This window comes from Theropithecus gelada, chromosome 3, assembly GCF_003255815.1.
Source record: "Theropithecus gelada isolate Dixy chromosome 3, Tgel_1.0, whole genome shotgun sequence".
NCBI classification, from domain to species: Eukaryota; Metazoa; Chordata; class Mammalia; order Primates; family Cercopithecidae; genus Theropithecus; species Theropithecus gelada.
In genome coordinates, this window is record NC_037670.1 from 16,898,024 (window position 1) to 16,919,005 (window position 20,982).

The 20,982-nt window shown below is 45.4% G+C and overlaps 1 protein-coding gene across 1 annotated transcript in view; it reads left to right on the top strand.

Moving 5' to 3' along the window:
* Positions 1-17,380, top strand: part of MCM3AP (minichromosome maintenance complex component 3 associated protein) — a 52,470-nt gene extending 35,090 nt beyond the window's left edge. Inside the window, exons 21-29 of the mRNA XM_025378708.1 lie at positions 57-210; positions 4,851-5,109; positions 5,332-5,429; positions 6,858-7,248; positions 8,354-8,611; positions 9,132-9,261; positions 11,183-11,389; positions 15,212-15,362; positions 17,088-17,380. Coding sequence (XP_025234493.1) covers positions 57-210; positions 4,851-5,109; positions 5,332-5,429; positions 6,858-7,248; positions 8,354-8,611; positions 9,132-9,261; positions 11,183-11,389; positions 15,212-15,362; positions 17,088-17,246 — 1,807 coding nt within the window. The 3' untranslated portion in view covers positions 17,247-17,380. The remainder of the gene's footprint in view (positions 1-56; positions 211-4,850; positions 5,110-5,331; positions 5,430-6,857; positions 7,249-8,353; positions 8,612-9,131; positions 9,262-11,182; positions 11,390-15,211; positions 15,363-17,087) is intronic.
* Positions 17,381-20,982: the final 3,602 nt, after the last annotated feature.

Sequence of the window (20,982 nt, forward strand, 5' to 3'; positions counted from 1 at the left end):
ATTTAGAGTTAGATTCTTCAAGTGTTTTATTGTTGTTATTTTTTTTAAATCTGTAGAATTCTAGCAAATTGGTTAAAAGTCAAGTTCATGGGAGATGAAGGCTCAGTGGATGACACATCCAGCGATGCTGGTGGGATTCAGACGCTTTCGCTTTTCAACTCGCTTAGCAGCAAAGGGGATCAGATGATTGCTGTTAACGTGTGTATAAAGGTGAACTATAATTACTTTGTGTTTACTTCTGTGTTTTCATTACTTTCACTTACTCCCAGATATCACTGGAACCATGCAAATACTGCTTATTCCCTAATGTGGTTTTGAAAGACTGCGGGAGGCTCAGAAGCAAGTATTATATGTCTCCGTACATGTCTTTTAAAAAATTATTTTTTTAAGCCAGTCAGATTTAGCAGGGGGCACCATGCCCAGCCTGCTTCTTTACTTTTTCTATTTTAATACTATATATTAGATTTCCTAAATGTAATACGTACACAAAACTTTTTAAAAATGAGGAAATGTAAAAGAAGTATGAAGATGATGATAAGAACCATCCATGCTCTTGCTATTCTGAGGTAACAGTAACTTCTTGGTGCAAAATTCTTCCCTTTTCCTGGGATTACAAAGTCACATTTCATTTACTGGAAATTAGTTTACTGTTCCTATTACCTTCATTTTCATTTTTAATGAAAGTAGCACTTCCATGTACTTAAAAAGAAGTCAGATAATGCCACATGATTTAAAACGAGACATAGCTCCTCCTTCCTCTCTTAACTCCTTTCTTCAGGGCCTCATTTTTCTCATGTTTCCAGATTACGCACTTACACAGCCGTTTCTAAGTTTATCCATTTAAATGTTCTCTGCTGACTTCCCATTAATGTAAATGTATTAGTTACCTTATTCCTAAGTAACAAATTACCCCTAACATAGCAGCTTAAAATAAGTCTGTTATCATGGTTTCTGTGGGTCAGGAATCCAGGTGTAGCTTAGCTTGGGTCCTCTGGCTGAAGGTTTCTCACAGGTGGAAATCAAAATGTTGGCTAGGATTGCAGTCTCATCTGAAAGCTTGACTGAAGGGTATCTACTTCCCAGCTCACTCTAGTGAGCTTGTGTCATGTGGCCAAAGACTTCCTCAGTTCCTGCCACATGGGCCTCTCCCCAGCTGACAGCATGCCAGCTGGCTTTCATCAGAGTGAGCAAGAGATGAGCCCAGATGGAAGTCTGAGTGTGTTTATGACCTAAACTTAGAAGTGACATCCTGTTGCTTGTTGGCTTCTGCCTGTCAGAAGTGAGTGGCTAGACCCGGCTCACGGGGCAGGAGATCACACGTGGCCATGAACACTAGGTGGAATCAGGGGGACCCTCTTGGCGGCAGCATACCACCCTAGGTACAGCGCGGCCTCTTGTGCCATGGTCCTGCTCAGCCTTCCACGTCTTCCCGGGATAGCTACACTATCACTTTGTATTACTCCAGTGAGTGGGGTCATATTTTGATGGCTCTGTGACTGCTGTTTACCTCAGAACCAGTAGTGTTCTATAACCACAATTATTTTTTTTCTGCAAGAAACAGAGTTGCCTTATTGTCTCACTTAACATAGTTCTCTTCATCTCTTTCATTTTTACTGGGGGGCTGTATATATCTCAGTAGAGTTTTCCAAATGTTCTGTCACTTCACCTGATCCATGTTCCCTCTGTCCGGGAACCCTCATCTGTGGGCTGGTCTCCAGGCAGCACGTGCGTTAGTGCCGTCATTAGGAGCACATGTCCCTGCTCCTCCACCTGGAAGCTCTGTGACCTTGGGCAAGTTCCCTAGTGTCTCTGCCACCTGTGTGTGGGTACTGTTACTTCTTATTCCTATTTTACTCAGAGATGGTAAAATAAACTACCCAAGCCTGTGCAGGTGCTGTCTGGTGGAGATGCTCATCTGGCTCTTGCGGATAAAGTCAGTGCACACGCAGACTGCGTAGGACAGTGTCTGGCACAGGCCAGGTGCTTGCTCAGTGTTGCCATTAGCAGCAGCTGCTGCAGTATTTTTTCTTGGTTCAGCCCCTTGTTGGATGGTATATGTTATGGGAGGGGAATTTTCTGAGTACTTTCCATTATGAAAATGATTTTATTCACAAAATACCTTAGGCTGGGGGAAATAAAAAGAAAATGCATTTATTTTGACATTTGCTTCATAGTTTAGCTACATTTGTAAAATTATAGGTAGAAAATTATTTTCCTGGCCACGCATAGTGGCTTATGCCTGTAATCCCAGCACTTTGGGAGGCCGAGGTGAGCAGATTGTTGTGAGTGCAGAAGTTCGAGACCAGCCTGGGCAACACGGTGAAACCCTGCCTATAAAAAATACAAAAATTAGCTGGGCATGGTGGTGTGTACCTATAGTTCTAGTAGCTTGGGAAGCTGAGGTGGGAAGATTGCTTGAACCTGGGAGTTCGAGGCTGCAGTGAGCCATGATCGCGCTATTGCACTCCAGCGTTGATGACAGAGGGAGACCCCGTCTCAATTAAAAAAATACAGAAAATTATTTTCCTTCCAGTTTTGTTCCACTGTCACCTAGCATCCACTGTTGCTGTACTATTCCTGTTCCTTTCTGTGTGGCCTGGTTTTGTTGCTCTATGGAAGGCTTTTCTCTCTGTTCATGGCGTCCTGAAGATTCACTTTGTTATGCCTGGCACTGGACTACCTTAACACACTGTGCAAGGCTTAGCAGGTTCTTTCAGGCTAGAGACTCCTGTTTCACTTCTGGGACATTTTCATGTCTTTATGACACTCTGTCTTTTTTCTGTTCTCTCTTGAGCTTCTATTAGATAGATGTTAGACCTCAATTGATCCTCTGAGTTTCTTACCCTTTCTGTCCTATTTTCAATCTCATCTCTTCCTACTGTGATCTAAAAGATTTCCTTGACTTTATTTTCCTATTGTCCTACTGAATTTTTTACTCCATGTGTATTACTTATTTCCTCTTTATTCTTATCATGACTTTTTCATAGCATCTTATTTTTTGGATGCATCATTTTATCTTCCCCAGGAAATTAGGGTTTTTGGGGTCTAAGTTTTCTTTGGTTCATGTATTACCTGGTTCCTCTTTTTTTTTTCCTCTTTGTTACTCCAGTTTCTCTCTTTTATGTTGGAGGCCCTCCTTATATGCCTTATCCAAGGCTGTCTGTCTATATCTGAGTGAGGCCCTAAAAGGCTAGCCAAGAAGTTCTATGTTTGGGGCGGGGTGGAAGGTAGCTAAATGGCAAGCCAGCCTTTTTGGAGGGACTCCCAAATGTCTGGATCTGGATGTCTGTTCCCTAGAGTTCAGTTTTTCTGGAAAGGACTTGTGCCATCTGCTTTCTGGGGAGCTGCTGGTATTCTCAGGGTAGGGTCTGGAGTGGTTTGGTGCTGAGTCTCTTCCACTGTGCCTGACCATGGCCCTACATCTGGGTCCTCTCAGGACTCCTGTTCAGGGGCCCAGGGGGACTGGTTGTGCATACAGGTTGCCTGCAGTGGTGGGTGCCAATAGGGCCAGGCTCTGAACTTCACCTTTGGCTCCTGGTGTCTTCAGGGCCTGGGTATACAGAGCTTTTGCAGGCTTAGTCAACCTGACTCCTTACACACTGACACCTGCAGCCTTTAGGTATGGCATCCTCTGCTTCCCTAACACAGGGATTGGTCACATCTATTTGCTGCTTTCTAGAAATGTATCAGAATCCCTCATCTGCTGCTGGCGTGCCTTCCCTCTTTCTATTATTACGGGCTTATATTTTTGTTTATTTTTGTAGAAATGGGATCTTGCTATGTTGCCTAGGTTGGTCTTGAATTCTTGGCTCTTGGCCTTAAACAGTTCTCCTGCCTTGGCCTCCCCAGGTGCTGGGATTACAGTCATGAGCCACTGTGCCTAGCTTTAACTGTTTTTATACCTGTTTAAGGTTAATTAAAATTATAGTAATATGGTCAAACACAATTGTAGCTGGGGGCTAAATTACCTGTTGACCTGGCTGTTTCTTGCACTAATTCTGTTGCATTAATTCTCATTTTTTTTGCTGTGAATTTAAAATATGAACATGGGGTGGGTGCGGTGGCTGACGCCTGTAATCCCAGCACTTGGGGAGGCTGAGGCAGGCTGATCACTTGAGGTCAGGAGTTCGAGACCAGCCAGGCCAACAGGGTGAAACCCCGTCTCCATTAACAATACAAAAATTAGCTGGGCGTGGTAGTGGGCCCCTGTAATCTCAGCTACTAGGGAGGGTGAGGCAGGAGAATTGCTTGAACCCAGGAGGTGGAGGTTGCAGGGAGCTGAGATCGTGCCACTGCAAATCAGCCTGGGTGACAGAGCGAGACTCCATCTCAAAAAATAAAAGTAAAATAAAATAAATAAAATATAAACACGTCTTATATCTGAAGGGCAGATATAGAAATTATTTTTCTAGTGCGACTGTCCTCTGAATATATGAAGAAACAATGTTATTTGACATTTCCTTTAAAAAGGGATTCTGAAGCTGGGCATGGTGGCTCCACACACCTGTAATCTCAGCTACTCAGGAGGCTGAACCAGGAGGACTGCTTGAGCCCAGGAGTTCAAGACCAGCCTGGGCAACATAACAAGACCCCTCAAGGAAAAAAAAAAAAAAAAGGTTGGGGGGAGTCTTTGCTAACCGTTGGATTTGGGGAAACGGGTCAGGAATTAAAATAACTACAGGAAGTAAGATAAATACAGGGTATGCCCAGCCGTGCCCTTGGAGGCCTGTCTGGAGTACAGTCAATATTTAGTGCATGGAGAGCTTTGGCTGCACTTGCTCCGGGGTAGATCAATCACTGCTGATGCGTCCCATGGTGCGTCTCTCCTGATGATCTTGATGCTGTTGCAGGTGGCCCATGGCGCCCTCAGTGATGGTGCCATCGATGCTGTGGAGACACAGAAGGACCTCCTGGGAGCCAGTGGGCTCATGCTGCTGCTTCCCCCCAAAATGAAGAGTGAGGACGTGGCAGAGGAGGACGTGTACTGGCTGTCGGCCTTACTGCAGCTCAAGCAGCTCCTGCAGGCCAAGCCCTTCCAGCCTGCACTTCCTCTGGTGGTTCTTGTGCCTAGCCCAGGAGGGGACGCCGTTGAGAAGGAAGTGGAAGATGGTTTGTGAAGGAAGTCTCGTTTATGAAGCAGCATTGTTTAAAAATGGGTGGAGGCCCTGGGTCTGAGGATGGTCCAGTAGTTTTGGGGTCAGGAATCACTGAGACAGCAACCCCTATGGTTACTGTCCACTGCAGGACTGCGTGCGGTCAGCACAGTGAGATGTATTAGCAGGTGTGCTGAGAGCAGAATGCGAGTGACCTTCCTCTGTGTCTCTCTTAAAGGTCTGATGCTACAGGACTTGGTTTCAGCTAAGCTGATTTCAGATTACACTGTTACTGAGATCCCTGATTCCATTAATGATCTACAAGGTTCAACTAAGGTAAGGTTTCATCATTTTTAACGGTCTGTCAAGATATTTTTTTTCCCCTTTTGCTGTATCTTGAATTGAGCGTGTATTAGCATTTGCATTTTTTTTTTTTCTTAAGAAACAGGGTTTTATTCTGTCACCCAGTTTGGTGGCAAGAGGATAGCTCTCTGCAACTTCAAACTACTGGGCTCACACAATCTTCCCACTTCAGCCTCCCAAGTATATGGGACTACTGTCATGTGCCACTGCGCCTGGCAGCAGTTGTATGTTTTATACAGATAACTTTCTAAAAACATAAGCAGAAATCAAAATAAAAGATAAAATTTGTCCATGGTCCTGCTATCTGCAAATTAAATTGTTTATGTAAAATTTTTTAGTGTTTTTGTTTCTATGAATTTAAAATATGAACATATATCTGAAGGTCAGATACAGAAATTGTTTTTCTAGGGTAATTGTCCTCTGAATACGTGAAGAAATAATGTTATTTGATGTTTCCTTTAAAAAGGAATTCTGAAGCTGGGCATGGTGGCTCCTCACACCTGTAATCTCAGCTACTCGGGAGGCTGAAGCAGGAGGACTGCTTGAGCCCAGGAGTTTGAGACCAGCCTGAGCAACATAGCAAGACCCCCTTCTTGGCCGGGCGCTGTGGCTCAGGCCTGTAATCCCAGCATTTTGGGAGGCCGAGACGGGTGGATCACGAGGTCAGGAGATCGAGACCATCCTGGCTAACACGGTGAAACCCTGTCTTTACTAAAAAATACAAAAAAACTAGCCGGGCGAGGTTGCGGGCGCCTGTAGTCCCAGCTACTCGGGAGGCCGAGGCAGGAGAGTGGCGTGAACCTGGGAGGCGGAGCTTGCAGTGAGCCGAGATCCGGCCACTGCACTCCAGCCTGGGCAACAGAGCGAGACTCTGTCTCAAAAAAAAAAAAAAAAAAAAAAGACCCCCTTTTCAAAAAAAAAAAAAAAGGCAGGGGGAGTCTTTGCTAACAATTTAGAGAAAGAGGTGCCAGGAATTAAAATAACTATAGGAAGTAAGATAACTATAGGGTGTGAAGGCATCTTGGCACATAGTGAAGCTTTTAGTCCCTTCCAAAAAGGAGAAGACTCCATTTCTGTGCATGGTGAAGGGGATGTCCAGGGCTGGTCTCCTGAGGGTGTGGGCGCTTCCATGGGGCAACCATGCAGGTCACACTCCTCCTCAGGCCAGATGGGATCTGGGGGCTCTCTTTAGTGCCCCTACTGGACATGTCTCCTGAGCCCTAGAAGGCTTAACTCAACTGCATAGGACACTTCTGTTCCCCTTCCTACCACAGTTGAGAGCCCAGTACTCTGGTGTTACCTGCTGTGGGCAACCTTGGGGGATCAAGCCCTTTCAGAAGGCTGTTTTTGAAAAACAGTGAACTCTTCAACCAGGTCTCTTCTGACTGTCTTTGTTCTCAGGTTTTGCAAGCGGTGCAGTGGCTGGTTTCCCACTGCCCCCATTCCCTTGACCTTTGCTGCCAGACCCTCATTCAGTACGTCGAAGATGGGATTGGCCATGAGTTTAGTGGCCGCTTTTTCCATGACAGAAGAGAGAGGCGTCTGGGCGGTCTCACTTCGCAGGAGCCTGGCGCCATCATTGAGCTGTTTAACAGTGTGCTGCAGTTCCTGGCTTCCGTGGTGTCGTCCGAACAGCTGTGTGATCTGTCTTGGCCTGTCACTGAGTTTGCTGAGGCAGGGGGCAGCCGGCTGCTTCCTCACCTGCACTGGAATGCCCCAGAGCACCTGGCGTGGCTGAAGCAGGCTGTGCTTGGGTTCCAGCTTCCGCAGATGGACCTTCCTCCCCTGGAGGGTACGTGTTCGTGCTGGGGAGGTCTGGTGGGTGGCTGCAGCCAAACCTCAGGCTTCCTTCTCAATGTAGTAACCATCTGGCAGGTGTTGGGCACCAGTGTGTGAGGGCTGCATGTCCACCTCCACTGGGCACATGCATGTCTCCATGCTGTGCTCGCCTGCACCTTCCTTTGGGTTCACGGGCCAGAACAAGGTGGGTTTTGTGGAGTGGGGGCTGTTAGCCTTTCCTGACCAGCAGAGCAGTCCATGGGAGTTCACTCAGCCTCAGGAGGAAAGTGACAAGTGGTACTGGGAGGAACACCAACCCTGATCCTGTCCTGCCTGCCCCGCAGGGTCCCTGTTTTCAGAACAGACAAGCCAGGGGCAAAGAGCATGGGGACCATGTAGCCCTGTCCCCAAGCCATGGCCATGGCACTCGGTGCTGATTTAATGTTCCTTTTTTGTCAAAGAAGCCTTGTTCTGTGGCTCTGGCTATGCCCCTGTTCCTGGCTGTCTTTGGGCTGTTTTGACGCAGATCCTACAGGCCATCTGGCTGGCTCAAGCCCAGTATGGCATATGGGGCTGCTCCTTCCCATGCAGTCAGAAGGGAATGAGCTGCTTATCTGGCAGAAGTTGTGGCATTAGCATAGACACTCCCCTTTGGGCCTCAGGCGCCCTTCTGAATTGTGGGGTGTGGTCTGTAGTAGGTCTAACGTATGCTCTTTATTGAAGGAACCCAAAGGGAAGCAAACCACTCAGCACAAGCCCTCAGTGCTGTGGCTAGGTTGGGGTTCCCCAAAATAAGCTAAGACCACTTATACCAGACTCATCTGGGTGCTTGTTAAAATGCAGATTTCCTAGGCACAACCACAGGCCTGTAGAGTCAGAGCTTCTGGGTGGACCTTTACTAGCAACACTGTTAAGGGGGACTGTCTGCGTCCCTCACCTAGCTCCTGGGAATAAGCTGCTCTTCCCTCAACAACTGTGGTTCCGCTATGGTTAGAAAGCAGACTTCTCAACTTGACAGTTAGTTGCCTTCTCCTAAGAAAATGTAGAGTTAAAAATGTTTTCATGTACATTTTCACCCTTTGGCCAAACCTGTAACTAATGAGGCACTTTCTCCCTAGCCCCCTGGCTCCCCGTGTGCTCCATGGTTGTCCAGTACGCCTCCCAGATCCCCAGCTCACGCCAGACACAGCCTGTCCTCCAGTCCCAGGTGGAGAACCTGCTCCGCAGAACCTACTATAGGTGGAAGAGCAAGAGCCCCTCCCCAGTCCATGGGGCAGGCCCCTCGGTCATGGAGATCCCATGGGATGACGTCATCGCCTTGTGTATCAACCACAAGCTGAGAGACTGGACGCCGCCCCGGCTTCCTGTTACGTCAGGTAGTTAGAGCTTGGTGCGATGGGATCAGCTCCTCACGAGACTTTCCTGGTCTAGTTTCTGCAAAGGAAGATGTTTACTTGATGTTGCTGCTTTTCTTTTGGGTCCCTATCCTTCCTTTCCTTAGGACTTCCCTCTTCAAGTGAGTGACCTAAAAACATTGAGACAAGCTAGGAAGGTTCTGGTAGAGCCTGAACTCACCTCCCTGAAACAGGCCCCCTAGGGTGGCTCTTAGAGAGGATTTTGTGGCTTTTGAGTAGTCATTACTGGCCCTGCCAGTCTGGATGTAAGCCTGTCTGGACTTTGAGTGATGCATGGACACTGGGAGCCTATTTAACCCAAGTGTGGAAGTCACATAATTGTGTGACTTTAATCAAAGGGCTTGCACTTAAATCAGTGAATTTAAGCACATGCCACCTGTCGCTCTAATATTTGTACCTGTTTTTGTTTTTGTTTTTGAGACAGGAGCTTGCTATGTTGGCCAGGCTGGCCTCTTTATCTGTTTTTGTATTGTTTTCTCAGAGGCACTGAGTGAAGATGGTCAGATATGTGTGTATTTTTTTAAAAACGATTTGAAAAAATATGATGTTCCTTTGTCGTGGGAACAAGCCAGATTGCAGACGCAGAAGGAGCTACAGCTGAGAGAGGGACGGTGAGGTTCATGTTCAGTATGTTTCTGTTTCTTGCTAAACTGTATTTTTCTTCCAAAGTACACAGAAATTAACATCCTACATGCCAAATCCAGTCCATTGTGGACAGACTGTGACAAAGCCTCAAGGAACAGATCATTCCCTGCAGTAGAAACTGTTCTAGAGCAAAGTTAAAAGCATCTCACTTCATTTATCAGGCGAACCTGACCCTGAAACCATACCTAACCAGGAGAGTACAGCTGACATTTCATCTCACTTCCAAATCTGGTTCCAAAGCACAGTACCTAAAAAAGTCACAAGTATGCTTTCTCCCAGGATAAACAAGAACAGTGAAAATCTATTAATGTAATTTGTTCCCATAATAGAAAAATAAGTGGTAATTTTAGCAGGTGTTGAAATACATTTCTTAAAATTAGTACCCATTCCTGATAACATTTCTTTATTTTGGGTAATTTCTTTAGCTTGGGTAAAAAAAAAAAGTCCTAACTTGATAAGGCTACCTAACATAAAACTACCAAAATAGAAAAAATACATGCTTCTTGGTAGAATATTAGGAACAGTGGAATCAGAACCAGCCTGTTGTCCCGGCTAGTATTCACTATTGTCCTGGAAATCCTCACCAGCAAAGGGATGTGGGATAGACAGGTACAAATACTGAAAGGAAGGGGAAACTGTCATTTCCAGACAGTACAGTTGTCAGTCCAAGATAATCAACAGTCAAGTCCATAGAACCATTCTGAGTTCAGTAAGGTGATCAGATAATCCACAACATGTTTAAAAAAAAAAAAATTATCATTCACGACAATAAACCCTTAACATATGAGTTCTCAGGGCCTATATGTACAAAGGAAACCTGAACCATTGAGGTTCAGACTAGGTTGTTGACAGGATACAATGCTGTGAAGATGTCAGTTCTGGTACTGATAAGTTCTAAAATTCATCAGGATAAAAACATATGCAGCAATTGCTGAGAAAGTTTTAAATAAGACGGCTGGGCGCGGTGGCTCAAGCCTGTAATCCTAGCACTTTGGGAGGCCAAGACAGGCGGATCATGAGGTCAGGAGATCAAGACCATCCTGGCTAACACGGTGAAACCCCATCTCTACTAAAAAATACAAAAAACTAGCCAGCCAAGGTGGTGGGTGCTTGCAGTCCCAGCTACTCAGGAGGCTGAGGCAGGAGAATGACATAAACCCGGGGGGCGGAGCTTGCAGTGAGCTGAGATCCGGCCACTGCACTCCAGCCTAGGCGACAGAGCGAGATGCCGTCTCAAAAAAAAATAAATAAATAAGACTAACAAGGTTTGCTTTGCCTGATACCAAAACATATAGTAAAGCTCCAGTACTTGAAACCATGAGGGGATGCCAGAGTAGATGAATGGATCAGAATAAAGAGTCGGAATACGTGACAAAAGTGTTATGCCAAATTATTGAAATTAGTGGGGAAAGGACAAACATTGGCATGTGTTTAGAAAAACATGTCAGATGCCCTCTTTCTCACTATTTGTAAACATTACTTCCAAATGTATCCAAGAGCTATCTATAAAAAATAAGGACCTTGCCAATACTAGGGAAAAACAATCTGGAACCCTAGGGTGGGAGGCAAGACATGAAGCAGAGAAGCTCCAAAAACGCGGCTGCCTCGTGAGAGCAGAGACTTCCAAGAGGAACAGGCAGTCTCAATGCCTCTGTGCATAAGGTTCACTACAGTGCAGGGGCTGCCTTCCCTCTTTGGCCCACTCCCTGACTTGATGGAAGCTTGGAAGTAGGCATGGGGCCGGCATGAGCTATCCCAGGAGAGCCCATGAGTCTGAGGCACATGTTCTTACATGTTAATGCACATGTGCAAATGTATCTACATGCTTTACATGATGCTGTAGAAATATTTTCTTGACCATAAGCATTTCAAATCATGTACTTACAGTTTGGGAATAAAGCCTTTTCATCCTTCTGCAAACAATTTTCCCATACCATTGCTTCACATGCACCGTAACTGGAAGGGGAGCACAGAGTGTGGCCGAGAGGGAAGGATTCCCCGCACAGAGGATCTGATGCGAGGAGCTTCTGCTGAGGAGCTCTTGGCGCAGTGTTTGTCGAGCAGTCTGCTGCTGGAGAAAGAGGAGAACAAGAGGTGAAGCCCACTTCCTTCTAATTCATGTGTGTTGTTTAGTCTGCTTTATGCTGTGAGGGGAGACTGGTTATTGCTTGATTGATGTAAGACAGCCAGGATGGAGAAGGGAAGGTGGATTATTAGCAACAGTTTTAGTGCTGTAACTATTTAAAAGCTCTTGGAAGACAGAAGCAGTGCCCTAGATAGTATGTTTTTAAGTGAATTTCATTTATTATTTATTTATTATTGAAAGTCAGTGTTAAGTTTTTGTGGGAAATTCATGTGGTTAAGTCTACTCAAAAGATGGTGAGTGCTGAACAGTATGGCTGGCCAGAAGCACCCTGCCCTTGGGAGCCTGAGGCATTGGTGGATGATCCCATGCTTTGAGTGGGCAGGAGCTGGGGCAGCCCCTCCTCTGCGTTGCCCATTTTCCTCCTTCCCATGTATACCTTTCTTTTGCTTTCATTTGATGGCCATGTTTACCATTTTACTGAGAAGTAGAATCAGGAGTAAGGGACCTTCCACAGGTTGTCCTCTGCCTTCCCTGCCCTCCCAGCCACATCCAGCATCCTCCCTATATCCCCATCCTGACCCCTCTTGTTGCTGGAAAGGAACCATGCAGCTCGTAGTCAAAGTCAGCCCTTCCTGGGCTGGGATCTCATCTCCCACCTACCCAAGGAAATTCATTCAATGAGTATCCCTCTTGTGTTACCACCCCTCCCCATACTAGATGGTGCCCATCAGCAGCACACAGACATGAAACATGCCTCCCTGTCTTGGCCCCATTTCCATCTTTAGCCACCACTTCATGTTTCTGCCCTCTTAATAGTAAAACTCCTCAAAAACGCTTGTGATACTCACTTCTCCAGCCTTTCCCGGTCTCCTACAGTTGGCTCAGGGCTGAACATGACCATGAACCCCAGTCCCTGGTAGCATCTCATACTTGATCCTCCCCTCCTTGCTCCTAGGATGTCCGTGTCCTCCTCCTGCCCTGCTGGATCCTCCTCATCCCCCAGCTGCCCCCCGGATTCATTCTCTCAACCTCTCCTCTGCATCATCTGTACCTACTCCTCAGAGATTTCATCCAGTTCCATGGATTTTTAAATAACATCACTATTCTGACAGCTCCAAATTTGTATCTCAGACCTCTGAACTCCACACTTGAACATCCTACTGCTTCCTTGAAATCTTCATTAGACATCTATTGGATGTCTAGTAGCGACTGCAAAGTTAACATATCCCAAATCCAGTTCCCAGCTTTCTTCCAACCAGCCTCTTCCTTTGGTGGTCCTCTGCTGATGGTGGCTCCATCCTTCCAGCTGCCTAGATCAAGTGCGTTGGAATCATCTCCTCACATCAGCCCATTCACATATCCTGTTGGCTCTATTGAAAATACATTCAGAATTGGACCATTTGTTATGACTTCCATGGCCACCACCTGGCTCAAGCCACTATCATCTTCCTTCTGGATTATTACAGTAGGCTGTAGTTTAGTCTTGGTAGACCTGGTGGGTGCCTTTCAAGTGAGTTAAGATGGAGGTCATGTCACTTGCTTGCTCACAGCCTCTCAGTGGTTTCCGTCTTTCACCTTCATTCAAAGGCAAACTTTACAGGGGTGGCCAGGGCCCTGAGTGATTTGCCCCCATTTCCTCTGACCTCCGCTCCTTCCTTGAACATGGTAGGCAGCTCACAGTTGGGCCTTTGAGTTTGCTGTTCCTGTTGCCTAGGACTGTCCAGCCCCCTCCATTCTCCCCAGCATCCCCACGGCTGATCTAGTACTCACTTCAGATCTCTGCTCAAATGTCTGCTTCCGTTAGGCCGTCCTTGCCCATCCCCAACCTTGTTTCCATGGCTCTGCTTTGTCTTTCTCATCTTCAAACCCTGTTTCTCTTGTTATGTGTTCCTTGTCTGTCTCTCCTCACTAACGTATACATTGCTTAGGGCAGGGCCTCTGTTTTGTTTCAGTGCAATATTCCTTGTACCTAGAATGATGCCTAGCATCTGGAGGTGGCTTGATGAATATGTGTTGGAAGGGTGAATGAATGTGTCTGATTTCTAAAATCAATCTCTATAATTTAAGTGGTTTGGGATGATTTTTTTTTTTTTTCCTTTTTATTAGATAGAGTCTCGCTCTGTTGCCCAGGCTAGAGTGCAGTGGCATGATCTCGGCTCACCGCAACCTCCACCTCCCAGGTTCAAGCAATTCTCCTGCCCCAGCCTCCCAAGTAGCTGGGACTACAGGTGCCTGCCACCACGCCTGGCTAATTTTTGTATTTTTAGTAGAGACATGGTTTCACCATGTTGGCCAGGCTGGTCTTGAACTCCTGACCTCAGGTGATCCACCTGCCTTGGCCTCCCAGAGTGGTGGGATTACAGGCATGAGCCACTGCACCTGGCCAAGATTGTTTTTCTTGAAAAGACAGGTATATGGAAGTAGACAGCTCTGGAGTACGTTAGGTGGCAGTGGCATATTATCTTGAGTTAATTTTAAACTATAAGCAGCAATCCACACATTTGGAAAACGTCAGAAGAATTAATTATAGATGCATAAAACCAAGGTAAATTAAATAAGATAAGCCAAACAAGACAATTACAAGTAATGTTAAGTAACACATAGAAGCAGTTGTTTTTGGATTAATGCCACCTTTTTCATTAAATATAAATTGGAATTGGATTTATAAATTAAAGGGAAGTGTTTTTTGTTGTTGTTGTTGTTGTTGTTTTTTGAGATGGAGTTTTACACTCATTGCCCTGGCTGGAGTGCGAGGGTGTGATCTCGGCTTACTGCAATCTCTGCCTCCCGGGTTCAAGCAGTTCTCCTGCCTCAGCCTCTCAAGTAGCTGAGATTACAGGCATGGGTCACCATGCCTGGCTAATTTTTTAATTTTTAGTAGAGATGGGGTTTCACCATGTTGGTCAGGCTGGTCTTGAACTCCTGACCTCAGGTGATCTGCCCACCTCGGCCTCCCGAAGTGCTGGGATTACAGGCGTGAGCCACTGAGCCCAGCCTAGTTTTTTTTTTAAATTAAGCTTTATTATAGGAAGTTATTAAATTTTTAATAAGTACATTTCTGCTTCTTAGTTGATGTAATAACTTAGTTATATTCTTAGTAAAAAGCAAAAGCTTAAGCCTGGGTGTGGTGATTCCTGCCTATAATCCCAGCACTTTGGGAGGCTGAGGTGGGCAGATCACTTGAGTTCAGGAGTTGTAGACTAGCCTGACAATACAGCAAAACCCCGTTTCTACAAAAAAATACAAAAATTAGCTGGGTGGCATGTGCCTGTAGTCCCAGCTACTTGGGAGGCTGAGGTGAGAGGATCATTTGAGCTTGGGAGGTCAAGGTTGCAGTGAGCCAAGATTGTGACACTGCACTCCAGCCTGGCCAACAGAACGAGACTTTGTCAAAAATAACAATTAAAAAATTGGCCAGGCACAGTGGCTCACTCCTGTAATCCCAGCACTTTGGGAGGCTGAGGCAGGTGGATCACCTGAGGTCAGGAATTCAAGACCAGCTTGGGCAATATGGTGAAACCCCATCTTTACTAAAAGTACAAAAAATTAGCTGGGCACGGTGGCACGTGCCTGTAATCCCAGCTACTCAGGAGGCTGAGGCAGGAGAATCACTTGAACCTGGGAGGCAGAGTTTATGCTGACCTGAGATCACACCACTGCACTCCAGCCTGGGCAACAGAGTGAGACTCCATCTCAAAAAAAAAAAAAAAAAAATTAAATTTTAAAAAAGCAAAGGCTTAAAAAGTTTTTAAGTATATATAGAAGATTAATGAACAATAGTTAACTTCCTAATGCTCAAATATTTTTGAATTTATTATATATTGTTTCAGGTTTGAAGATCAGCTTCAGCAATGGTTGTCTGAAGACTCAGGAGCATTTACGGATTTAACTTCCCTTCCCCTGTATCTTCCTCAGACTCTAGTGTCTCTTTCTCACGCTATTGAACCTGTGATGAAAACATCTGTAACTACTAGCCCACAGGTGAGAAGTATACATTTGGCATTTTACATAATAATTAAAGATTGAGAGAATGACTGAGGAAAAAAAGTAGTATCATGATTTATCCTATGATGTTATGACCAACAAATTATTAGCTCAAATTAGACCTTTTCTTAAACTTTATCCATATCATTGTTATAGAGACCCAACTGATTTTGAGTTTCTGCCTATGGAATAAATGAAGAATAGAAATGAAATATTCTTAAGAACTGAGTAAGACCTGTAACTGTGTGCTGATGTGTAGTTAAGGGCATTAAGGTGATGACAGCAGCTTCTCTTGGAGCACATATTGTCCAAGCTTCGGCATTACCCAGACCTCCCTTCTGGGATTAATTTTTCCTGAGGAAAACTAATGAATGCGGAAGGTAAGCTCCCAAGTCAAGAGCCTCACCCAAGAGTGTTCAAGTAGTGAGTGGTCAGGGTTGCTTTTCAAAGCCAGATCCAACTGGCTCCAAAGCCTAAGGTCTTTTTACCTTACCATTCTTCCTTCAGTGGTTAAAGATGCAAAAACAGAGTTTCAATCACAAATATGTGCCACTGAACAGGTAAAAACTGTGCTCCTGGACTGGCTGTAGGAAGCCCTTCAATAGGGGAGAAAAGCAAATTAAAATAACTTACTGTTTCCATTCATCAGTTGGGCAAATACTTTAAAAATATTCATGCTGGCCGGGCGCGGTGGCTTAAGCCTGTAATCCCAGCACTTTGGGAGGCCGAGACGGGTGGATCACGAGGTCAGGAGATCAAGACCATCCTGGCTAACACGGTGAAACCCCGTCTCTACTAAAAAATACAAAAAACTAGCTGGGTGAGGTGGCGGGCGCCTGTAGTCCCAGCTGTGTACTCCCAGCTACTCAGGAGGCTGAGGCAGGAGAATGGCGTAAACCCGGGAGGCGGAGCTTACAGTGAGCTGAGATCTGGCCACTGCACTCCAGCCTGGGCGACAGAGCGAGACTCTGTCTCAAAAAAAAAAAAAAAAAAAAAAGTTCATGCCCTTTGAATTATCAATCTGACCTAAAGAATTCTGACCTACCAGATATTCCCTAAAAATTAATGTATAAAAATGTTTACTGTAGCATTAGTTATATTGTATAAAAGTAGAAGCAATAAACGTTTGAAGATGGGAGTCTGATTAAACAATTATAATACATTCACATGACAGAATAATTCACAGCCCTTGATGATATTTTCTAAAAATGACTGGCTGGGCGCGGTGGCTCATGCCTGTAATCACAGCACTTTGGGAGGCTGAGGAGGGAGGATCGCTTAAGCCCAGGAGTTTGAGTCCAGCCTGGGCAACATAAAGAGATCTCATCTCTACAGTACATAATTAGCCAGGCATGGTGCTACATGCCTGTTGTCCCAGCTACTCGGGAGGCTGAGCTGGGGGATTACTCGAGCCCAGGAGTTTGAGGCTGCAGTAAGCTATGATCATGCCACTGTGTTCCAGCCTGGGTGAAAAATGACTGACACTGGAAATTGTTCATGATAGAATACAAAGGCAAACAGTCTGTATGCAGATACCAGCTGAATGTACGAGCTAAATGAGGCTGGAAGGATGTACAATGGATAATTTTTTTTTCCCTCTGTAAAACTAAATGACTACTCAGATGAAGTTTCTAACATGATCCAGATCTAGTTCCTTCACAGAGAATAGGTCGTGGTTTATTGACATTCCAAAACTGTTTAGTTTCTTTTTTATTCAAATAGAGTGACAGGAGGAGGCAGCAATTGCAGCTGTCAGAGGCAACAGGAACGTGTCTAACCGAACGGCTAAAGCACCTGGAAAGGCTGATCCGGAGTTCAAGGGAAGAGGAAGTTGCCTCTGAGCTCCATCTCTCTGCGCTGCTAGATATGGTGGACATTTGAGCAGCTGACCTGTGGGGAGGCGGTCTCTCCCAAAGAGTTTCTGTTTTTACTCAAAATAATGTTATTCTCAGATGCTTGATGCACTGTTGGAAATGTAATTATTAATCATGCAAATAAACCATTTAAGTGTCAAAGTCTCCCAGTTGTTCATAATGAAAAGTTGTTGCCCCTGTGTGACCTCTTCAATATTCTCCTATATTCATGACCACCTCAGACTGTCACCCACCAGCATATGCTCTGAGGCAGTTTGGAGCTTACATTTCCATGTGTAACAGGCAATTCATTCTCTCAGCAGTCCTTGATGGGCCAGACATCAGTGATGCAGAGATAAAGAAAGACATGGCCTTTGCCTGCTAAGCCTACCCAGCTTACGTCCAGGAGAGTCAGCAGGTATTTATGTACATAATTCTCAGAGAATGTGCGTGAGGCGTGGGCCTGAATTGGTAGCAAGGAAGAAACGGAGGATGGAACGGGGTCTGGTTGGGTAGGGGAGAAAGAATTCCTGGAGAGGAGTGCAGGGGTGTAGCTGGGGACAGTGTACTTGACATGATGAAAGCTTGAAGGTACCAGCTTGGTTGTGTGGCCAAGTGAGGGGAACAGGCCAGCAGGGTGAGGTCAGAGATTCTTGTCACCTTCTTCTGAGAGCTGTGAGAACCAGTTGTTGAAGATTAGGCAGAGAAGTGATCTAGTCACATTTTCTTTTAAAAATGGCATGTGGGGCAGGAATTGAGAGGTGGGTGCTACAGGCATTTGGGTGAAATTCAAAGGGAATAAGCCTGTTTGCTAGCAATTGGTGTGAAGAGGGGATAAAATTTGAGCCATATACAGAAAGAGGTATTAATAGAACTGGTGACGTTGCATATGACCACCAATCATATGACCACTGGCACTCAGCATCTCCTGACTTAATCCTACATCCCCAGACTCTTATTTCATGTCTTCTCATTCTCTTCAAACTTCTTAGATCATGTCCTTATTTCACTGAGAAAACAATAGCACTAAGAAGAGAACCTCCTCCTCTACCAAATCTACCATCCAATCCCTGCTTCTCCAAACACACGCTACTCAACTCAGGGATCTTCAGTGATTAACTTCATGTAAAGACTTAATGCTATTTCTTAATCTTGACTTTAGACACTGTTGACTTCCTACAATGGAAGAGGAGTTAGCTTCTCTTTTTTTTTTTTTTTTTTTTGAGACGGAGTGTCGCTCTGTTGCCCAGGCTGGAGTGCAGTGGCCGGATCACAGCTCACTGCAAGCTCCGCCTCCCGGGTTCCCGCTATTCTCCTGCCTCAGCCTCCCGAGTAGCTGGGACTACAGGCGCCCGCCATCTCGCCCGGCTAGTTTTTGTATTTTTTAGTAGAGACGGGGTTTCACCGTGTCAGGCCAGGATGGTCTCGATCTCCTGACCTCGTGATCCGCCCGTCTCGGCCTCCCAAAGTGCTAGGATTACAGGCTTGAGCCACCGCGCCCGGCCTGAGTTAGCTTCTCTTATACTGTCTTTCCCACAACATATTATCACCCCCACCCTCGACATCCACATTTCCTCTCATATTAGTCTCCCTAAGCAATTTAATATTGGCTGAAACCTGCATTCACAGTTTAGTATAACTGTATGTTTACCATTTGCTGTTGTGCCCTTTATTGGTTTATGATTACATTTCCTTTAGGTACAACTTTTGATTTTTCCTGGAGTTAATAATTACATTGTTTTTCTCATTTGCTTGGTTTTCTATGCTCCTGTCACTACTTCACCCAAAAGTCACTGCCCTAAGTATAAAGCTCTTCCCAACAAAGTCATGTGCATCAGGTAATATGTTCCACTTTCTCTTCAAGATGTTCCTCTGGGAACCCCCTGTCTTCCTGCCATAACTTGAACATTTCCTGGATTCCGAATCGTATTTTCTTCTTCCTTTGTTTTCTCTTCTTGATGGAGCCTGTCCTTCAGTAGCCTTCTGAGCTTGAATATCTAAAATGTCTTTATTTCTACTGTAATATTATCAAATATATATTTGGTCTTTGTCTCTGCCTTCTGATATACAACTCCTAAAATCCCTGGAATCTCCAAAGTGATGTCTTTTTGTATGCTAGTAAGATGACTGATGGTGGACAGCTCCTGTGTAGCTTCAGGATAGGGACTGGTCATCTGAAAGACCAGGGCATGATCAGAGGGGTTGAAACTTTCAGCCTACCCCCCAAACTCCCAGAGGTTGGGGGAGAGGGACTGAAAGTGATGTTGATCACCAATGGCCAATAATTTAATCAATCATGCCTATGTAATGAAGCCTCCTAAAGACCCAAGGACAGGGTTCAGAGAGCTTGTGGATAGCCGAATGTGTGGGGGCTTCTAGGAAGGTGGACAGGAACACGTCCACATGCTGGGAGAATGGCACATCTCAACTTGCAGACAGAAGCTCCTGCTCTTGGGACTCTTCTAGGCCTTGCCCTGCATATCTTTTCATCTGGCTGTTTATTTGTAGCCTTTAAAATAGCCTTATAATAAATATGTGTTTCCCTGAGTTCTGTGAACTGCTCTTGTAAATTAAAGCCAAGGAGGGGTCTTGGGAACCCAGGACAGGTAAAACAACCTGGGGCTTGTGATTGACACTGGACATGGGGCTCAGTCTTGTGGCACAGAGTCCTCAACTTGTGTGATCTGCTGCTGTCTCCAGGTAGATGGTGCAGGATTGAAGCAGATACCCAGCTGGTGTCTGCTGCACAGCTGAATGCTTGCTTGCCAGTGGGGAGAAATCCTCTACATCTGGTGTCAAAAGGATGTTGTGAGAGTAAAGAAATGGTGTTTTTTTGGACTTATCTATCCTTATGTTTGATTCATCAGTTGAATGGGAATAGAATTTTAGATTGGAAATAATTCCTTTGTGTTTTTGCTTTTTTTGTTGCTGGAAATTTTTGAGATCACCTCTATTCCTGGTGTTCTCAAATTTCTCAATGACATTACTTCATATGTTGCCTCCCCATTCCCTCCCCAACCCCTGCCCAATTTATTGTGCTGGGCACTTTGTAGTCCTTTTGTCTAGTTTTTTATTGCTATTGAACAAATCACCCCAAATACAGTAGCTTAAATTTGAGGATTCAGCTGGGCAGCTTTCTGTTGGGATCTCTCATGCAGCTGCAGTCAGGTATTGGCTGAGGTTAGAGTCATCTGAAGGCTTGACTGGTCAGCGGTCCAAGATGGATCACTTGCATGGCTGGAGGTAATGTCGTACTGTTTTCCCCAAATGTCTGGCTCATGCTGACGATGGGGCTCTAAGGAGCTTGTTGAAAACTGTCAATGGGTACAGTCTGCCAGCTAATAGGTTTCTGTTTTTCTACTGGGTTACAGTTGCCAGTGTTTGCAGGACTCTTCTTGTGGGCCAGCTGCTCCAGAGGAATCCTTCCACTCTTATCTCATGCTATCTGGCTGAGTGGGAGAAGTGAGCCTCAACTCACACGTATAGACTTTCACTCAATCTGTCTGCTTTCAGTGACCCTCAGCTATGCCTCATGCCTAAGGTAATACCTACTCTGATTCAACTACTGCAGACTTCCTCCACCCAAGTAGGAGAGGGGACCTGTGGTCACACTGTTCCTCACAAAAATTTTCCACCAGTTATTCCAATTTCTGCACCTTCCTGGTATTTGCTGGCAGGAATGGTCTCTTGTTGGCTTCACCCACAAACATTAACTCTCAACTCTCTCTGGCTAAGTCAGTTATCACTTCTCCATCCATTCCCAG